Below are 21,426 nucleotides of genomic sequence, written 5' to 3'. Positions count from 1 at the left end.
GCGAATTTAGGAGTAACTCCTAAAAATAATGGGCGTGTCAGTCTTAAATTTAGGACTCCTAACTTTTTTCACTAAGAGCAATTCACAAAGTATTTTAGGCCTAAAAGTAGCACCTAAGTCTAGGAGAGCTTAAAAGTCCTCGAGAGGACTCCTAACTCAGTAAGACCTATTCACAAAGAATCGGAAAATGGCTGCGAGACTAAACGTTTTGGAGACAATGGAAGACTGTGAATTGATAAGGCGAAATAGGCAAAATCGTGAGGGTATCAAACTTGTTGTGGAATTAGTGAATAACACTCCGATATTTAGCAACAGGGAAAATGCAACTTTGCAATGACGACGATTTAGGAATATCGCAACCATCAGTGATGGTTAAAACACACGGGGGCAATGTTACAAATGTACCTTTAATCATCCTTAATTATTTAATATATAAATATAAATAAATCACTTAACCCATCATTATTTGTCTCATGTATTAATAGTAATACAACACTTTAATCATCATTATTTATTTCAAATAAAAATGGTTTGAAGTAAAAAATAATAGGCCTATAACTACTCTTACTTATGATTATTATCTAATCATTTATTGTAAGATAATTGATTGTATTGAGTTTATAATCTGCTCAGTAAGGAGTCGGGAGTAGGACCAGTTGGGCTTTCGCTTGCGTTTCACATTGTCTTCTCCTTCATTCATCATGTAGGAGGACTTGAACGGTGGTATGGGCTGATATTTAAAGTGTTTAGAGACGTAGCCACGGGTGTGCATGGGTGTGCCTGGGACACCCAAGCGTGGTCCTGGCACACCTAAATATTTTCAGAATTAATTCATTACAAGGATTTCTTTCGATTTAAAGCAAAATGTGACAGAGAGCGTGGTGAGCGGTGCGCGTTGCACTAGGACTGCGTAGTGACCGGTCTAGGTCCACGCATTCGCTACCACAGAAGCAAGTTTAAGTTTGGGATGAACTGGGCAGAAGGGTGAAAACAAAGCAACCTACAAGTGCAACACATTTGTGGGAACATCCACAACAGTGTTGGGAAGAGCTTCCCAAACAATATTAGATTTCCATTGTAGGAAGTGTGTTCGGCTGTTATGTCTGCAAAAGGTGGCTACTTTGATGAGTCCAAAATGATGATACAAATCGTTTAACAAAAGGATTCCAGGATTAGGTTTGTTTGTCTACAAATTTTTATTTATTTATTTATTCATGTATCTTTGTTAATACCGTACTGATAACGTCAATATTGAAGATATCACTTGACTTACAGGTTACACAAAACATACCCCCAAGTGGACAGAATTAAAGTAGAACGTATTGCAAATATGAAATATGCAATCAATATTAAAACTGTGCACAGTAAGATGTTCATGCATCTTATTCGACATTCATAACTTTATCAGACTGAGTGGTTTTTACCACCACTGCAGTGTAAGCCACACCATTGTAGTTGCCGGTGGATGGGAAGACCAGCTCGCTGCCATTCATGCATGTGATTTTCACTGTGGCCGAGTAGGCGAGGTCGATGACTGCTCGTCCCACTGACAACTCAATGCTCACGGTCTTTCCTGCCGGGACCTTCACATTGACCTCATCTGATTCTGTTACAGTCTCTTCATTGGTCATTGAGGAGGACTGCTCTGATCCCGTGGTCACGCTATACCCACCAGACACCTCCACCAGATTCGGGATCCCTGCTGTAACAGACATGCTGACGGTGGACTCAAACTTATTGGTGGTGCTCCAGGTGGTAGACTTGGTCACAGATCTGCTGTATGCAAGTTTCTGCTCTTGAGTCTCAGTAGTGCCATTGTGATAAGACACAGATTTGATATATTGTTTGTTTACCTACATACCCCACACACAGACACAGAAAAACACAAAAAAGATTAATATTGTTCAGGCAACACACAAAATAACGTAATAAAATATTGAAAATATCAACTTATTTATTTAGTCTAACATTTTGACTTTAACACTTCACAAATCCCCAGGGGGAGAAATTCAAGAGATTTAAGTGCTGACACTATTTTATTGACCTAATGTAATTAAACAAAAGACATTATTGTCAACCCCATATCAAATTATAATGTTTATACAGTGGACAGAACTCATCAAGTTGTCCGTTATGGAATGCAAAGTGGGCCAACAAGCATTTAATCAGAACAAATCTTTCTTATTTCTTCTTAAAAAAAAAACACCTTGTGACAACTGCTGATATAAAAAGGGCTTTATAAAATACATTTGATTGATTAATATAGTACAAGAGTAATCTGCCCTATGATATATAGGTGTAACACATGCTGTTAGTGATAGGAAAGAGGAAAAATACGTGCCAATTTCTGTCCTGGACACAACCTACAAAAACAGGTTCTATTCATGCATGAAAATGACCCCATTTCAATTGCTTTTCTGAGTTAATAAAGAAACACTTGTTCATTGAAATGTATTGGCCCACTTAGCCTGCCATATTCTGACTCAGGTCTTCCACACTTAGCAGCACTCACCTTTGGTTTGTACATGGCCAGGCTGGGATAGGTCATGTCGGTTAGCACAGACGACTTGATGGCATTGATAAAGCGGAATCCCATACAGTCGATGTCTCCGCCAGCTCTCCCCACCAACCCCAGGCAGACTCCAGACCCCACATCGATAGAGTACTCGGTCTTCATTGGCCAGCCATTCATGTGCTCGAAGAACTCCCGTCCAGAGCTCGTCCAGAACCTGATGCCACCCAGGCGTGACCCGGCACCGTTCCCCCACAGGGACAGCTTGGTGATGCGCTCGCCAAGTTTGAACGTAAACTCATTGAAAGTGTTTGCATCTCCAAAGGTCTCCACACGCCCGTCGGTCAGTTCTGCCCGCACAGCTTTGATCTGCCAGCCTCCCACTGCAACTCCAATCTTCTTGAGGGTGGCACCATTGTTAAGGCCAGTGAAATCAAATGAAGTGCCTCCACGTCCACCAATGAGATACAGTGTAGTCGCCATGTTTAATAACCTAAAACAGAAATGTTCATCAATATATTCATGCATCCTCCAAATGCTTGACAAAAGATGCAGACATTTCAAGCTGTAAAAGGAAATCAGATCTATGTATCGTAGTGTAACAGCACTGATGCTGTGAAAATAATTTTAGTTAGACATGTCAGTTCAAACACAGGTGCTACTCATAAGGGTGATAAGCAGTGTTGGGAAAGTTAACTTTCTACATGAACTAGTTCAAAGTTCAGTTCACAAATTGAAACTGAACTAGTTCAGTTCATAGTTCATAATTCAAAATTTTCACAGTTCCAAAAATGAACTAGTTCAGTTATTTTTTTCAATATGTTGCTGCAAGCTATTATTTCTGAACCAACGCTCTCTCGGTTAGGGTTACTTCGTTCAATAGGGTGCCAGATTTCTATAGAGCCTTCCAGGCGAAAACCCGGCTAAAACACACCGTACACAGGCCTTAAAAGACAATTCCTGTATTTTGAACATTGAGCTCCCTTTCTGGTTTGTCTTGTCTTGATGATTGGTCCTGTCTCGGGTATTTGGCTCATTTAGAATCGCCCCTGCCTGCTTCAGAATGGCTGGCTACATGTATGCACAAACCTGTCCTTAAAACAACCCTAAACATTAGTTTTCAGAAATGTGCAACTCACCGAATGGTTAGTGGTGTTTGTTGATGTTCGAAATCAAGTATTGTAGAGAAGTACAGTTTCTGTTGTGTTTTATTTGGCATTTTGTAAATCCCATTGAAACGGAAACCAAACCGGAACTGCAAATGGGTCTGTTTACGTTTGGTTGTAGTCTTTTCACTCGGTTCTCAGTATCAACAGTAGGGCTTAGGACCATGGACCTATGAAGAATGGACACCGGATTGAAACATGGCGCCCATTCATTCCTATGGAAACTGCTCATTGGCGCAGGGCAACATCAAGGACAGAATTGCTTCCACATCATGGGAGCCTAGCCACTCCCTAGTGCATGACTTTCCGGATGCAGAAATATTCTCGTTCTCTAGCATTGTTAGCATTGTAGCATCATAAGCGAGAGTTCTGAGCGAGCATTGTCGCATTGTTTACCGACCATGGAAGTATAAGTTTCTAACCCCCCCGATTATTCACTATATGTGATACTATACGTGCACTGAGCACTCTCGGAGGCCCGGCCGAAACAATATTTGTTGTACTACGACTCCTTTCAGCTGCCCACCCCTCCTTCTCTGGCTAATAAAATGCGAAAAAAGACTTTGATTGATATCCAGAGAAAATTTGTATTGTAAACTTGTATTGGAGTGAACGGGGATATCTTATTCCGGGCCCCATGATTTGAGGGACCTGTCCACAGCCCACTAAAAAACTGCAATACCGGGCTTGGCCACTGAGCACGGGTGGATTGCGGAAGTAGGCACTGCTCCTGGGGGCCTTGGCTAGACCGAGCGAAAAGAGTACAACCAGCCCCGTTCTCCGTTTCCGGGTCAACGAGCAATGAGTCTTCCAACAGAAATCAATGGATTTTATTTGAAATTTAAAATGCCAAATAAAACACGACAGAAACTGTATTTTGCTACAATACTTGATTTGGAACATCGACAAACACCACAAACCAATCGGTGAGTTGCACATTTCTGAAAACAAATGTTTTGAGTTGTTTTAATGTCAATGAACGCGTTCAGGCACAACACTGGGGATAAGGCTGCATTGTGTTTGGTTACCTGTGCTTGTCTGGCTATGAGTTGCTTTCATACATTTTTTCCTACTTTTTTTTCCTTTTTTTTTTTCATGCAGATTTTAAGTCCCCTTTCAAACATGTGAATTAATGGAGGATTCAAAATGGCGGTGAATTAATGAAAGAACGTTGTCCTAATGATTAACTGTGATTTCACTACTTGTCTCTGTAACCCTCAACAGAAGGATACTCAATAAGGACTAGTGATGGATTTCATGATTCGTTTGCTTGAATCAGTTTGCGTCGGTCAGTTCGCCAAGAAGATTCGTTCGAATCGTTTGTTCGTTCAGTCGGGTAGCGGTGAATCATGGTTCTCAGCTGAATCGTTCAGTCTCAGCCCCTCCCTCGTTCTCATTCAAACGAATCACGAATGCACAGTTCTCAGCTGAGTCAGTCAGACTCAGCTCCTCCCTCGTTCTCATTCTCAAACGAATCACGATCGTGCAATGGTGCAAACGGTCATCAATCAACATAACATTAACTAAGTTCTTTTTAGCTGAGGAGCGCTTCATGTTCGGAATCGGGATGTTGTTGCCCGGCTGGCTCTTGTGACTTCTCAGTCCTCGAGTCTTCACCGCTAAACACAGTCAGTGAACGAACGGCGACCTGTGAGTCAGCGCCAGCGACTAGTGGGTGGAGCTGGGAGTCGAGTCTCAGAGAACGAACAAGACGAACTGAAACGGGGAATCAGGTCGGTTCGTTCATGTTAAAGAGTCGTTCGTTCTAACTGATTTGTTTGTGAACGAGCCATCACTAATAAGGACATGCATTACAACAAGCAGATAGACAGGGTCCTTTCTGTTTACTGTTGTCTATTAAGACAACTGACTGAAAATGATTCACGTTCCTTCTATCGATGTATTTTTTCACTGCCCCAGCTTAGTTCATCTTTAATTATTAATAAGAACCCGCAATACAAAAAAAATACTCTGAAACTAGAGATACAAGATCTCTCTTATACAGCGTTATATTCAGTCTACATGAATGAAACAGCACCTAAAGCATTATAATAAACAGCACAATGATTAAGGTGAATGAATTAATTCATACTTACTCAGAACACGCCTTCAGTTAGAAAAAAGAGATAGGGGGCCTACAAGAAAAGGAGAGAAGTGGAGCGGAGATGAGGAGGAGTGGCGGTGCGGACGGTGTCTCTGTGTCCGTAGCTCTGGAGCAGTGGAGTTAAGACCTGCTTAAGACTGTGTCCAGGAGGAAGTCATTAATCATTACCATTAAGCAATGTAACCGGCCCAGCCCATAAAACACAGCAAGATTCTGATGAACTCGCCCTGACACACAGGATGGCCTAACATCACACTGTAACACACACCCACACACACACATGCACACACACACACACACACACACACACACACACACACACACACACACACACACACACACACACCGGCCCAGCCCATAAAACACAGCAAGATTTTGATGAACTCGCCCTGACACACAGGATGGCCTAACATCACACTGTAACACACACACACACACACACATGCACCCACACACACACACACACACACATGCACCCACACACACACACACACACACCGGCCCAGCCCATAAAACAAAGCAAAATTCTGATGAACTCGCCCTGACACACAGGATGGCCTAAAACACACACACACACACTAACACACACTGTGACAACCCGACCCCAACACCATGGCCCAGACGACCAAGAGGAGTCGTGGTGGACGTGGTGTACCACTCCAGGAGGAGCTCCCGCCAATCAAGGGAAATCAATCAAGGGAGCCGGGAGGAAGCATGCTTAAATTGCCTGCTTCCACACTCATTCGGGGCTCTTCCCTGTGTCACACATGAGGAGAACCCAGACGACGTGGGTGCAGAGAATCCACCCAACGGAGCAAGCCTATGGATGCCGCCATAGTAGTCTTTTGTTATAGTTAGTAAGAGTTCCTTTTTTTTGTTTAATTAAAAGTGCCGTGTTGACACTTTTGCACTTTAGTGGCTTTTGCACTTATCCAGACTCTTGGGCTGTTTTTGGGACGGGGCAGTGCTCTCTTGCCAAGCCGGGCTGCCACATATGGTGGAGAATGCGGGCAACTCGACCCACTCGACGAGGTGGTCGACAAAGTGGGAGACGTGAACTATAGGGTAAGGCAGCCCAGGAGACACAAACCCACTCAGCTCTACCATGTGAACCTGCTGAAGCAGTGGCGGACCAGTACCCCCCCCCCCCCCCCGATACCGGCTCCCCTGGTCCTGGCCGCCCGGCGCAGCCTAACGGAGGTCCCCGTGGGAGACGACCTCAGCCCCGCCCAGAAGCAGGACCTCGAGGAAGTCGTCTTGCAACACCAAGATGTCTTTTCGGAGACACCCGGCCGGACCGCGATATCCGAACATGACATTAAAACGGCACCAGGCGTCACGGTGCGTGTCGCGCCCTAACCGGGTCCCAGAAGCCCGGAGGAACAGCATCATGGAGGAGGTCGCCAGAATGCTTCAGCTCGGCGTCATCGAAGAGTCGCGCAGTGTCTGGTCTAGCCCCATCGTCCTTCCCAAACCCGATGGGACGTTTCGTTTCTGTAACGACTTCCGGAGGCTGAATGAAGCCTCAGAATTCGACGCCTACCCCATGCCCAGGGTAGACGAGTTGATCGAGCGACTCTGACCCGCCCGCTACCTGACCACGCTGGACTTAACAGAGGGGTACTGGCAGGTCCCCCTCACCAAAGCCGCCAGCGAAAAGACAGCGTTTGCGACCCCGGGGGGGCTGTACCAATACACAGTCCTCCCATTCGGTGTCCATGGCGCCCCCGCAGCCTTCCAGCGGATGATGGATCAAATCCTGAGGCCACACCAGGCGTACGCAGCCGCGTACATTGATGACATCATCATCCACAGCACCAGCTGGGATGTTCACCTCCGGCAGCTGCGGGCGGTCCTCGGGGAGTTGAGGAAGTTCGGGCTCCTCCGGCGAGCCCTCTGCTCGGAACCAGTCCCAATAACCCCAGATTTCTCTGCCTCTGATTGTTCACACAGATGCGTCCGAAGTAGGACTGGGAGCAGTGCTGTCACAGGTCCGGGCGTGCGAGGAACATCCGGTAACATACTGTACATCAGTAGGAAGCTCCTTTCAAACGAGAAGAATTACTCCACCCTGGAAAAGGAGGCCCTGGCCATCAAGTGGGCCCTGGACAAGCTCAGGTACTACCTCCTGGGCCGGGAGTTTACGCTCGTCACTGACCATGCTCCCCTCAAGTGGATGGCAGGGGCGAAGGACACAAATGCACGGGTGACGAGGTGGTTCCTGGCACTGCAGGATTTTCGATTCCAGGTGGAACACCGGCCGGGCAGGGAGCGCGCCAACGCCGACACCCTGTCCCGCCGCGATGCTTGCCTCTGGTCGGTCGGAGGCAACCCTAGGTCTCAGCCAGCGGTGGAGGAGTGTGACAACCCGGCCCCAACACCACGGCCCAGACGACCAAGAGGAGTCGTGGTGTTGGGGCCAGGTTGTCACACTCCTTCCCAACAGAGGGAGCCAGGAGGAGCTCCCGCCAATCAAGGGAAATCAATCAAGGGAGCCGGGAGGAAGCATGCTTAAATTGCCTGCTTCCACACTCATTCGGGGCTCTTCCCTGGGTCACACACGAGGAGAACCCAGACGACGTGGGTGCAGAGAATCCACCCAACGGAGCAAGCCTATGGATGCCGCCATAGTAGTCTTTTGTTGTAGTTAGTAAGAGTTCCTTTTTTTTGTTTAATTAAAAGTGCCGTGTTGGCTTTTGCACTTTAGTGGCTTTTGCACTTATCCAGACTCTTGGGCTGTTTTTGGGACGGGGCAGTGCTCTCTTGCCAAGCCGGGTTGCCACACACACACACACACACACACACACACACACACACACACACACACACCGGCCCAGCCCATAAAACACAACAAGATTCTGATGAACTCGCCCTGACACAGAGGATGGCCTAACATCATACTGTAACAAACACACACACACATACACACACACACACACACACACACATACACACACACACACACACCGACCCAGCCCATAAAACACAACAAGATTCTGATGAACTCGCCCTGACACAGAGGATGGCCTAACATCATACTGTAACAAACACACACACACATACACACACACACACACACACACACACACACACACACATACACACACACTGGCCCAGCCCATAAAACACAGCAAAATTCTGATGAACTTGCCCTAACACACAGGATAGCAGCAGCAGCACATGCACACACACACACACACACACACACACACACACTCTAACACACACACACACACACACACACACACACACACACACACATAACACTGATGTATTTAGTTGGCTTCATGTGAGACAATAGCCAGATATGTTGGGTTATATGAAAGGGTATACTGGTGTTTTATTTCCTTGATCTAATCGTGTTATCTGAAACATGATGGATCCTGATATTGCAGTTTGTACTGGTAAACTTGATTGAAGACAGGGTGGCGACACTTGAAGACATTTGTAGTACCAGAGCGAGGGAAACCACCACACCAATAGGCTCTGTACGTTTTCTAAATAACCATCAAATCAAAATCAGAACAATGTACATTATCTTTCATACAGATTTACAAAACGTTATACATTAGTGGGCTATAACTGAAGCAGGAACAATAAAACCAATACAAAGTAAATTAATAATGTCACACCCAGTTTGACCCACACCCACGCACACGCACACACACACACACACAGCGCCGTCGTATAGGGGGGAAAGGTTATGACAATTATAAGGGCCCACAGCCCGCTAGGGCCCACACAGAGCCCCCAGTAGCCTCTATGACAAAATGATTATGCATACACTGAACTAATATATATTCATATGAATGAATCCGAATTAAAACAAAGCCACAAATCATACAATAATCTAATCTTAATAATTTCAATAATCCCCTTGGCCCCTTCTTAAAAAATGGTTTGGTCCACACCGCGGTTCATTCTTCCCAGGGACGTGCACAGGAGTTTTGAGGGGCAGGTGCCGAATTGTTGACGGGGGGGGGGGGTTCTTCCCATGGTTCCTCCTCATCGGAAGTGAGTGAGCGTTGAGACTTACAGTGAACAAACAATTCAATTTAAACTTTAATTGAGATTAGATGAGGCTTGTTGTTGTTTCTTATATTTGTTTTACAACAACGTATTCCATGTGCTCTTTGTTTCACTTGCACATCTAAGTTAAATGCTACATATTTACCTGTGGACTATCTTGAGCCAGGACACTTAGTTTTTTGCATATCAGTGCTTGATTGTTAAATACAATAAAATACCCACACCTATTTGTTGAGTGGTTGATTGAAAATGTATTTGCAATCAGAGGTGTAATAACGTGTTGCAAATCAGGGAAATGAGAATAAGACAATTAATAATACATAATTTACATAATAATACTCTGACTTGTTAAGTCGTTAAATGTAAAAAAGGAAACAAATTGGGTGTATTACACCAGGCACCGTCAAGAACACTGAAAAACAAGAACATTTAAGGTGGCAATGAATGGGGTAGAGGGGCCTACACCGATATTCTTTCAGGGGGCCCAGAATTCCTAGCAACTGCCCTGCACACACACACAGAGACACACGCACACGCAGAGAGAGACACACACACACACACACACACACACACACAACCGGCTGGTTGGGCCGGTTACAACAACTCCGTACTGCACTGAACCCCCCCCACCCCCAGGAGGGGCCTCCTCCTGGTAAATAGCCCCAGGCCTCAACATTTATTAATCCGGGCCTGTGTCCAGGGTAATTTAACAGTGGTCTATCTGGATTGGTTAAGATTAAAACAGGTGGTTGTTCCATTGGCCACCAGCAGATGGCAGTCACACAACAGAGCCGTGCCAACCGACTCCATTCAAGCGTGGGATTCGTTAACCCCACAAGGCTTGGCTTCCGTAGTGTGGATGCTGTTCTGACTGTTGTGAGTAGCTATCGACCCTAGAGAGCCTGTTGGAGATGGCCTTAGTCTGGAACAGAGCGTGAGTGTCCTTCTCTCACCATCACAGATTATCATAGAATTAAATTGTTTCGCCTGTATGTATGTATGTATGTATGTATGTATGTATGTATGTATGTATGTTATGGCTCCCATTGCAGTCCTGACCATCCCTGGAAGGAGGGATCCCCCACTCTGAGGGAGGGATCCCCCACTCTGAATATTTTGAGAAACTTTAAACATTTTTCAAGTTTTGGATAACAAACTCCAGAAACTCAAACATGAATAAAGCGCATTACGGAGACAGGCTAGAAAACACCTTTCTATGTCTGCGTTCCTTTCCCTGGCTAGGGTCAGGAGGGGTCATTAAGACATTAAGACTGTACCGGTGATTAAGGGCGATACAAATAAAATTGAATTGAATTGAATTACCAATAATTGAATTATTGGTGTCGGGACAGGCCGTTCCACCGGCTGTGGGTGAGTTTTGTTTGTGTGCACTTTGGAGGGCGTGTTCTGAAGTAGACCTCCGGTACGATCACCAGCGCTACGGTGCAGAAGAGCTCACACCGCCTCACACTGCCTCACACCGACTCACACCGCCTCACACCGCCTCACACTGACCCACACCACCTCACACCGCCTCACACTGCCTCACACCGCCTCACACCGCCTCACACTGACCCACACCGCCTCACACTGCCTCACACCGCCTCACACCGCCTCACACCGCCTCACACTGCCTCACACCGCCTCACACTGACCCACACCGCCTCACACCGCCTCACACCGCCTCACACCGCCTCACACCGCCTCACACTGCCTCACACCGCCTCACACCGCCTCACACTGACCCACACCGCCTCACACCGCCTCACACTGCCTCACAGCGCCTCACACCGCCTCACACTGCCTCACACTGCCTCAGGGCCTCAGGGGTTCCCTAGGAGTCTTTTATACCGTGACATCATCAATCTTCTCTTACAGTGAGTAGCCCACTTCAGAGGCTTTTCCACCCTGTCCAGAATACTGTTCTCTAAAAAAAAAAAAGAATGTTTATTATTATTTGAAAATATTGAACATTGTGCAATATTGTCAATCAGCAGCAATCAGTATCAGACTTCTATCTTAAAACAATATTGGTGGAACCCTATTGCTAAGGCACTGGCACAACTTTTGATTTGTAAATGGTTGGTAAGGCAGGGGATAACTTAACCTTCTTCCTCAATAGCTTCCACTTTAGTTGGTGTGGTGTGGTGATTCCAGCATTACTACACAGAAGTGGAAATGTATGGACAATTAAATTAATTTCTAAAAGTTAGAAGTTGTTCGAATCATAAAGAAGTAAAATACTATATTGTTGTTCAGTTCCAAAATACATGACTAAACGTTTTGTGCCTTTGTAGATCCACTGTGATCTGTAAATTGTAATGCACATGTAATGACAGTAGACTGATTGAATGTGGAAAAACTGAGACATATTGTTGAAATTGCACTTATTTTTCTTAAGACATCTGTTTTGTAAATGGATGGTTCATTAATTGTAACGTTTTCAGAATGTACTTGTACTTCTTTACACTAAAAAGAAAAGGAAAAATTTGGAGGTGTTGTTATTTATAGGTTACTATGCAACTGTTTTACTGGTCCGGCCCACTTGAGATCAAATTGGGCTGTATGTGGCCCATGAACTAAAATGAGTTTGACACCCCTGCTCTACACTCGGTGAACTCTTTCCGTGTTTTGGGGACAGAGGTCACCCTAGGTTAGGGAACCAACATGTTTTGTCCTATAAAGGTGTGCCTTCGGCTGTATTGCTATTTTTCTGTTAGCAATAATATGTATATTTGGAACAATTTAATGAATTATCTTTGGCACTATTTAGAGCATTAGCTGTCCCACATTTGTGTACTGAAGCCATTTAGCATAAACATAAACTTTTAAAGCAATTAGCATCTGACTGGAAGTGTGCAGTAAGTTATTATCTTTCCAGGCTGGAAAACTAAATTATTAACAGCATATAGAATATTTGAACTGAAATTATCATTTACTAAACTGAAACGTTAAATAATGGGATCAGCTAGACTGACTCATTTTCATATTTTGTTTTACAAGCTCTAAGGATGGACATGGAAACACAAGCAGGTTTATGATGATGATTTATTTATCTGTGACAGTCATTCACTTAGCAAGTTCACGTGACTCTGCATTACCAATCAAACCAATGTTATGCAATCAATATTAAAACCGTGCACAGTAAGATGCTCATGCATCTTATTTGACATTCATAACTTTATCAGACTCAGTGGTTTTTACCAACACTGCAGTGTAAGCCACACCATTGTAGTTGCCGGTGGATGGGAAGACCAGCTCGCTGCCATTCATGCATGTGATTTTCACTTTGGCCGAGTAGGCGAGGTCGATGACTGCTCGTCCCACTGACAACTCAACGCTCACGGTCTTTCCTGCCGGGACCTTCACATTGACCTCATCTGATTCTGTAATGGTCTCTTCATTGGTCATTGAAGAGGACTGCTCCGATCCCACAGTCAAGCTAAACCCACCAGACACCTCCACCAGATCCGGGATCCCTGCTGTAACAGTCATACTGACGGTGGACTCAATCTTATTGGTGGTGCTCCAGGTGGTAGACTTGGTCACAGATCTGCTGTACGTAAGTTTCTGCTCTTGAGCCTCAGTAGTGCCGTTGTGATAAGACACAGATTTGATATATTCTTTGTTTACCTACATACCCCACACACAGACACAGAAAAACACAAAAAAGATTAATATTGTTCAGGCAACACACAAAATAACTTAATAAAAAGTACAGAAAATATCAACTTATTTATTTAGTCTAACATTTAGACTTTAACACTTCATTAATCCCCAGGGGGAGAAATTCAAAAGATTTAAGTGCTGACACTATTTTATTGACCTAATGTAATTAAACAAAAGACATTACTGTCAACCCCATATCAAATTATAATGTTTATACAGTGGACAGAACTCATCAAGTTGTCCTTTATGGAACGCAAAGTGGGCCAACAAGCATTTCAACAGAACAAATCTTTCTTATTTCTTCTTAAAAAAAACACCTTGTGACAACTGCTGATATAAAAAGGGCTTTATAAAATACATTTCTTTGATTAATATACAAGAGTAATCTGCCCTATGATATATAGGTGTAACACATGCTGTTAGTGATAGGAAAGAGGAAAAATACGTGCCAATTTCTGTCCTGGACACAACCTACAAAAACAGGTTCTATTCATGCATGAAAATGACCCCATTTTAATTGCTTTTCTGAGTTAATAAAGAAACACTTGTTCACTGAAATGTATTGGCCCACTTAGCCTGCCATATTCTGACTCAGGTCTTCCACACTTAGCAGCACTCACCTGGGGTGTGTACATGGCCAGGCTGGGATAGGTCATGTCGGTTAGCACAGACGACTTGATGGCATTGATGAAGAGGAATCCCATACTGTCGATGTCTGAGCCAGATTTCCCCACCAACCCCAGGCAGACTCCAGACCCCACATCGATAGAGTACTCGGTCTTCAGCGGCCAGCCATTCATGTGCTCGAAGAACTCCCGTCCAGAGCTCGTCCAGAACCTAATGCCACCCAGACGTGTCCCGGCACCGTTCCCCCACAGGGACAGCTTGGTGATGCGCTCGCCAAGATTGAACGTAAACTCATTGAAAGTGTTTGCATTTCCAAAGGTCTGCACACGCCCGTCGGTCAGTTCTGCCCGCACAGCTTTGATCTGCCAGCCTCCCACTGCAACTCCAATCTTCTTGAGGGTGGCACCATTGTTAAGGCCAGTGAAATCAAATGAAGTGCCTCCACCTCCACCAATGAGATACAGTGTAGTCGCCATGTTTAATAACCTAAAACAGAAATGTTCATCAATATATTCATGCATCCTCCAAATGCTTGACAAAAGATGCAGACATTTCAAGCTGTAAAAGGAAATCAGATCTATGTATCGTAGTGTAACAGCACTGATGCTGTGAAAATAATGTTAGTTAGACATGTCAGTTCAAACACAGGTGCTACTCATAAGGGTGATAAGCAGTGTTGGGAAAGTTAACTTTCTACATGAACTAGTTCAAAGTTCAGTTCACAAATTGAAACTGAACTAGTTCAGTTCATAGTTCATAATTCAAAATTTTCACAGTTCCAAAAATGAACTAGTTCAGTTATTTTTTTCAATATGTTGCTGCAAGCTATTATTTCTGAACCAACGCTCTCTCGGTTAGGGTTACTTCGTTCAATAGGGTGCCAGATTTCTATAGAGCCTTCCAGGCGAAAACCCGGCTAAAACACACCGTACACAGGCCTTAAAAGACAATTCCTGTATTTTGAACATTGAGCTCCCTTTCTGGTTTGTCTTGTCTTGATGATTGGTCCTGTCTCGGGTATTTGGCTCATTTAGAATCGCCCCTGCCTGCTTCAGAATGGCTGGCTACATGTATGCACAAACCTGTCCTTAAAACAACCCTAAACATTAGTTTTCAGAAATGTGCAACTCACCGAATGGTTAGTGGTGTTTGTTGATGTTCGAAATCAAGTATTGTAGAGAAGTACAGTTTCTGTTGTGTTTTATTTGGCATTTTGTAAATCCCATTGAAACGGAAACCAAACCGGAACTGCAAATGGGTCTGTTTACGTTTGGTTGTAGTCTTTTCACTCGGTTCTCAGTATCAACAGTAGGGCTTAGGACCATGGACCTATGAAGAATGGACACCGGATTGAAACATGGCGCCCATTCATTCCTATGGAAACTGCTCATTGGCGCAGGGCAACATCAAGGACAGAATTGCTTCCACATCATGGGAGCCTAGCCACTCCCTAGTGCATGACTTTCCGGATGCAGAAATATTCTCGTTCTCTAGCATTGTTAGCATTGTAGCATCATAAGCGAGAGTTCTGAGCGAGCATTGTCGCATTGTTTACCGACCATGGAAGTATAAGTTTCTAACCCCCCCGATTATTCACTATATGTGATACTATACGTGCACTGAGCACTCTCGGAGGCCCGGCCGAAACAATATTTGTTGTACTACGACTCCTTTCAGCTGCCCACCCCTCCTTCTCTGGCTAATAAAATGCGAAAAAAGACTTTGATTGATATCCAGAGAAAATTTGTATTGTAAACTTGTATTGGAGTGAACGGGGATATCTTATTCCGGGCCCCATGATTTGAGGGACCTGTCCACAGCCCACTAAAAAACTGCAATACCGGGCTTGGCCACTGAGCACGGGTGGATTGCGGAAGTAGGCACTGCTCCTGGGGGCCTTGGCTAGACCGAGCGAAAAGAGTACAACCAGCCCCGTTCTCCGTTTCCGGGTCAACGAGCAATGAGTCTTCCAACAGAAATCAATGGATTTTATTTGAAATTTAAAATGCCAAATAAAACACGACAGAAACTGTATTTTGCTACAATACTTGATTTGGAACATCGACAAACACCACAAACCAATCGGTGAGTTGCACATTTCTGAAAACAAATGTTTTGAGTTGTTTTAATGTCAATGAACGCGTTCAGGCACAACACTGGGGATAAGGCTGCATTGTGTTTGGTTACCTGTGCTTGTCTGGCTATGAGTTGCTTTCATACATTTTTTCCTACTTTTTTTTCCTTTTTTTTTTTCATGCAGATTTTAAGTCCCCTTTCAAACATGTGAATTAATGGAGGATTCAAAATGGCGGTGAATTAATGAAAGAACGTTGTCCTAATGATTAACTGTGATTTCACTACTTGTCTCTGTAACCCTCAACAGAAGGATACTCAATAAGGACTAGTGATGGATTTCATGATTCGTTTGCTTGAATCAGTTTGCGTCGGTCAGTTCGCCAAGAAGATTCGTTCGAATCGTTTGTTCGTTCAGTCGGGTAGCGGTGAATCATGGTTCTCAGCTGAATCGTTCAGTCTCAGCCCCTCCCTCGTTCTCATTCAAACGAATCACGAATGCACAGTTCTCAGCTGAGTCAGTCAGACTCAGCTCCTCCCTCGTTCTCATTCTCAAACGAATCACGATCGTGCAATGGTGCAAACGGTCATCAATCAACATAACATTAACTAAGTTCTTTTTAGCTGAGGAGCGCTTCATGTTCGGAATCGGGATGTTGTTGCCCGGCTGGCTCTTGTGACTTCTCAGTCCTCGAGTCTTCACCGCTAAACACAGTCAGTGAACGAACGGCGACCTGTGAGTCAGCGCCAGCGACTAGTGGGTGGAGCTGGGAGTCGAGTCTCAGAGAACGAACAAGACGAACTGAAACGGGGAATCAGGTCGGTTCGTTCATGTTAAAGAGTCGTTCGTTCTAACTGATTTGTTTGTGAACGAGCCATCACTAATAAGGACATGCATTACAACAAGCAGATAGACAGGGTCCTTTCTGTTTACTGTTGTCTATTAAGACAACTGACTGAAAATGATTCACGTTCCTTCTATCGATGTATTTTTTCACTGCCCCAGCTTAGTTCATCTTTAATTATTAATAAGAACCCGCAATACAAAAAAAATACTCTGAAACTAGAGATACAAGATCTCTCTTATACAGCGTTATATTCAGTCTACATGAATGAAACAGCACCTAAAGCATTATAATAAACAGCACAATGATTAAGGTGAATGAATTAATTCATACTTACTCAGAACACGCCTTCAGTTAGAAAAAAGAGATAGGGGGCCTACAAGAAAAGGAGAGAAGTGGAGCGGAGATGAGGAGGAGTGGCGGTGCGGACGGTGTCTCTGTGTCCGTAGCTCTGGAGCAGTGGAGTTAAGACCTGCTTAAGACTGTGTCCAGGAGGAAGTCATTAATCATTACCATTAAGCAATGTAACCGGCCCAGCCCATAAAACACAGCAAGATTCTGATGAACTCGCCCTGACACACAGGATGGCCTAACATCACACTGTAACACACACCCACACACACACATGCACACACACACACACACACACACACACACACACACACACACACACACACACACACACACACACCGGCCCAGCCCATAAAACACAGCAAGATTTTGATGAACTCGCCCTGACACACAGGATGGCCTAACATCACACTGTAACACACACACACACACACACATGCACCCACACACACACACACACACACATGCACCCACACACACACACACACACACCGGCCCAGCCCATAAAACAAAGCAAAATTCTGATGAACTCGCCCTGACACACAGGATGGCCTAAAACACACACACACACACTAACACACACTGTGACAACCCGACCCCAACACCATGGCCCAGACGACCAAGAGGAGTCGTGGTGGACGTGGTGTACCACTCCAGGAGGAGCTCCCGCCAATCAAGGGAAATCAATCAAGGGAGCCGGGAGGAAGCATGCTTAAATTGCCTGCTTCCACACTCATTCGGGGCTCTTCCCTGTGTCACACATGAGGAGAACCCAGACGACGTGGGTGCAGAGAATCCACCCAACGGAGCAAGCCTATGGATGCCGCCATAGTAGTCTTTTGTTATAGTTAGTAAGAGTTCCTTTTTTTTGTTTAATTAAAAGTGCCGTGTTGACACTTTTGCACTTTAGTGGCTTTTGCACTTATCCAGACTCTTGGGCTGTTTTTGGGACGGGGCAGTGCTCTCTTGCCAAGCCGGGCTGCCACATATGGTGGAGAATGCGGGCAACTCGACCCACTCGACGAGGTGGTCGACAAAGTGGGAGACGTGAACTATAGGGTAAGGCAGCCCAGGAGACACAAACCCACTCAGCTCTACCATGTGAACCTGCTGAAGCAGTGGCGGACCAGTACCCCCCCCCCCCCCCCGATACCGGCTCCCCTGGTCCTGGCCGCCCGGCGCAGCCTAACGGAGGTCCCCGTGGGAGACGACCTCAGCCCCGCCCAGAAGCAGGACCTCGAGGAAGTCGTCTTGCAACACCAAGATGTCTTTTCGGAGACACCCGGCCGGACCGCGATATCCGAACATGACATTAAAACGGCACCAGGCGTCACGGTGCGTGTCGCGCCCTAACCGGGTCCCAGAAGCCCGGAGGAACAGCATCATGGAGGAGGTCGCCAGAATGCTTCAGCTCGGCGTCATCGAAGAGTCGCGCAGTGTCTGGTCTAGCCCCATCGTCCTTCCCAAACCCGATGGGACGTTTCGTTTCTGTAACGACTTCCGGAGGCTGAATGAAGCCTCAGAATTCGACGCCTACCCCATGCCCAGGGTAGACGAGTTGATCGAGCGACTCTGACCCGCCCGCTACCTGACCACGCTGGACTTAACAGAGGGGTACTGGCAGGTCCCCCTCACCAAAGCCGCCAGCGAAAAGACAGCGTTTGCGACCCCGGGGGGGCTGTACCAATACACAGTCCTCCCATTCGGTGTCCATGGCGCCCCCGCAGCCTTCCAGCGGATGATGGATCAAATCCTGAGGCCACACCAGGCGTACGCAGCCGCGTACATTGATGACATCATCATCCACAGCACCAGCTGGGATGTTCACCTCCGGCAGCTGCGGGCGGTCCTCGGGGAGTTGAGGAAGTTCGGGCTCCTCCGGCGAGCCCTCTGCTCGGAACCAGTCCCAATAACCCCAGATTTCTCTGCCTCTGATTGTTCACACAGATGCGTCCGAAGTAGGACTGGGAGCAGTGCTGTCACAGGTCCGGGCGTGCGAGGAACATCCGGTAACATACTGTACATCAGTAGGAAGCTCCTTTCAAACGAGAAGAATTACTCCACCCTGGAAAAGGAGGCCCTGGCCATCAAGTGGGCCCTGGACAAGCTCAGGTACTACCTCCTGGGCCGGGAGTTTACGCTCGTCACTGACCATGCTCCCCTCAAGTGGATGGCAGGGGCGAAGGACACAAATGCACGGGTGACGAGGTGGTTCCTGGCACTGCAGGATTTTCGATTCCAGGTGGAACACCGGCCGGGCAGGGAGCGCGCCAACGCCGACACCCTGTCCCGCCGCGATGCTTGCCTCTGGTCGGTCGGAGGCAACCCTAGGTCTCAGCCAGCGGTGGAGGAGTGTGACAACCCGGCCCCAACACCACGGCCCAGACGACCAAGAGGAGTCGTGGTGTTGGGGCCAGGTTGTCACACTCCTTCCCAACAGAGGGAGCCAGGAGGAGCTCCCGCCAATCAAGGGAAATCAATCAAGGGAGCCGGGAGGAAGCATGCTTAAATTGCCTGCTTCCACACTCATTCGGGGCTCTTCCCTGGGTCACACACGAGGAGAACCCAGACGACGTGGGTGCAGAGAATCCACCCAACGGAGCAAGCCTATGGATGCCGCCATAGTAGTCTTTTGTTGTAGTTAGTAAGAGTTCCTTTTTTTTGTTTAATTAAAAGTGCCGTGTTGGCTTTTGCACTTTAGTGGCTTTTGCACTTATCCAGACTCTTGGGCTGTTTTTGGGACGGGGCAGTGCTCTCTTGCCAAGCCGGGTTGCCACACACACACACACACACACACACACACACACACACACACACACACACCGGCCCAGCCCATAAAACACAACAAGATTCTGATGAACTCGCCCTGACACAGAGGATGGCCTAACATCATACTGTAACAAACACACACACACATACACACACACACACACACACACACATACACACACACACACACACCGACCCAGCCCATAAAACACAACAAGATTCTGATGAACTCGCCCTGACACAGAGGATGGCCTAACATCATACTGTAACAAACACACACACACATACACACACACACACACACACACACACACACACACACATACACACACACTGGCCCAGCCCATAAAACACAGCAAAATTCTGATGAACTTGCCCTAACACACAGGATAGCAGCAGCAGCACATGCACACACACACACACACACACACACACACACACTCTAACACACACACACACACACACACACACACACACACACACACATAACACTGATGTATTTAGTTGGCTTCATGTGAGACAATAGCCAGATATGTTGGGTTATATGAAAGGGTATACTGGTGTTTTATTTCCTTGATCTAATCGTGTTATCTGAAACATGATGGATCCTGATATTGCAGTTTGTACTGGTAAACTTGATTGAAGACAGGGTGGCGACACTTGAAGACATTTGTAGTACCAGAGCGAGGGAAACCACCACACCAATAGGCTCTGTACGTTTTCTAAATAACCATCAAATCAAAATCAGAACAATGTACATTATCTTTCATACAGATTTACAAAACGTTATACATTAGTGGGCTATAACTGAAGCAGGAACAATAAAACCAATACAAAGTAAATTAATAATGTCACACCCAGTTTGACCCACACCCACGCACACGCACACACACACACACACAGCGCCGTCGTATAGGGGGGAAAGGTTATGACAATTATAAGGGCCCACAGCCCGCTAGGGCCCACACAGAGCCCCCAGTAGCCTCTATGACAAAATGATTATGCATACACTGAACTAATATATATTCATATGAATGAATCCGAATTAAAACAAAGCCACAAATCATACAATAATCTAATCTTAATAATTTCAATAATCCCCTTGGCCCCTTCTTAAAAAATGGTTTGGTCCACACCGCGGTTCATTCTTCCCAGGGACGTGCACAGGAGTTTTGAGGGGCAGGTGCCGAATTGTTGACGGGGGGGGGGGGTTCTTCCCATGGTTCCTCCTCATCGGAAGTGAGTGAGCGTTGAGACTTACAGTGAACAAACAATTCAATT

At 45.9% G+C, this 21,426-nt stretch overlaps 2 protein-coding genes across 2 annotated transcripts; both read right to left on the bottom strand.

Moving 5' to 3' along the window:
* Positions 1 to 1,250: 1,250 nt before the first annotated feature.
* LOC311344925 (aerolysin-like protein) lies at positions 1,251 to 5,894 on the bottom strand. Its single transcript, XM_084469270.1, has 3 exons — positions 5,775 to 5,894; positions 2,513 to 3,005; positions 1,251 to 1,853 (listed from the first exon to the last, which is right to left on the bottom strand). Exons 2-3 carry the CDS (start codon positions 2,993 to 2,995, stop codon positions 1,383 to 1,385), a joined length of 954 nt encoding a protein of 317 aa, XP_084325396.1. The 5' UTR covers positions 2,996 to 3,005; positions 5,775 to 5,894; the 3' UTR covers positions 1,251 to 1,382.
* Positions 5,895 to 12,841: 6,947 nt separating this feature from the next.
* LOC311344922 (aerolysin-like protein) lies at positions 12,842 to 17,495 on the bottom strand. The gene is made up of 3 exons (XM_084469267.1): positions 17,363 to 17,495; positions 14,101 to 14,593; positions 12,842 to 13,444 (listed from the first exon to the last, which is right to left on the bottom strand). Exons 2-3 carry the CDS (start codon positions 14,581 to 14,583, stop codon positions 12,974 to 12,976), a joined length of 954 nt encoding a protein of 317 aa, XP_084325393.1. The 5' UTR covers positions 14,584 to 14,593; positions 17,363 to 17,495; the 3' UTR covers positions 12,842 to 12,973.
* Positions 17,496 to 21,426: the final 3,931 nt, after the last annotated feature.

This window comes from Micromesistius poutassou (genome assembly GCF_964030765.1).
Source record: "Micromesistius poutassou genome assembly, chromosome: 6".
NCBI lineage: Eukaryota > Metazoa > Chordata > Actinopteri > Gadiformes > Gadidae > Micromesistius > Micromesistius poutassou.
Note: the sequence above shows the minus strand (reverse complement) of the source record. Positions and strands in the feature narration are given on the sequence as shown.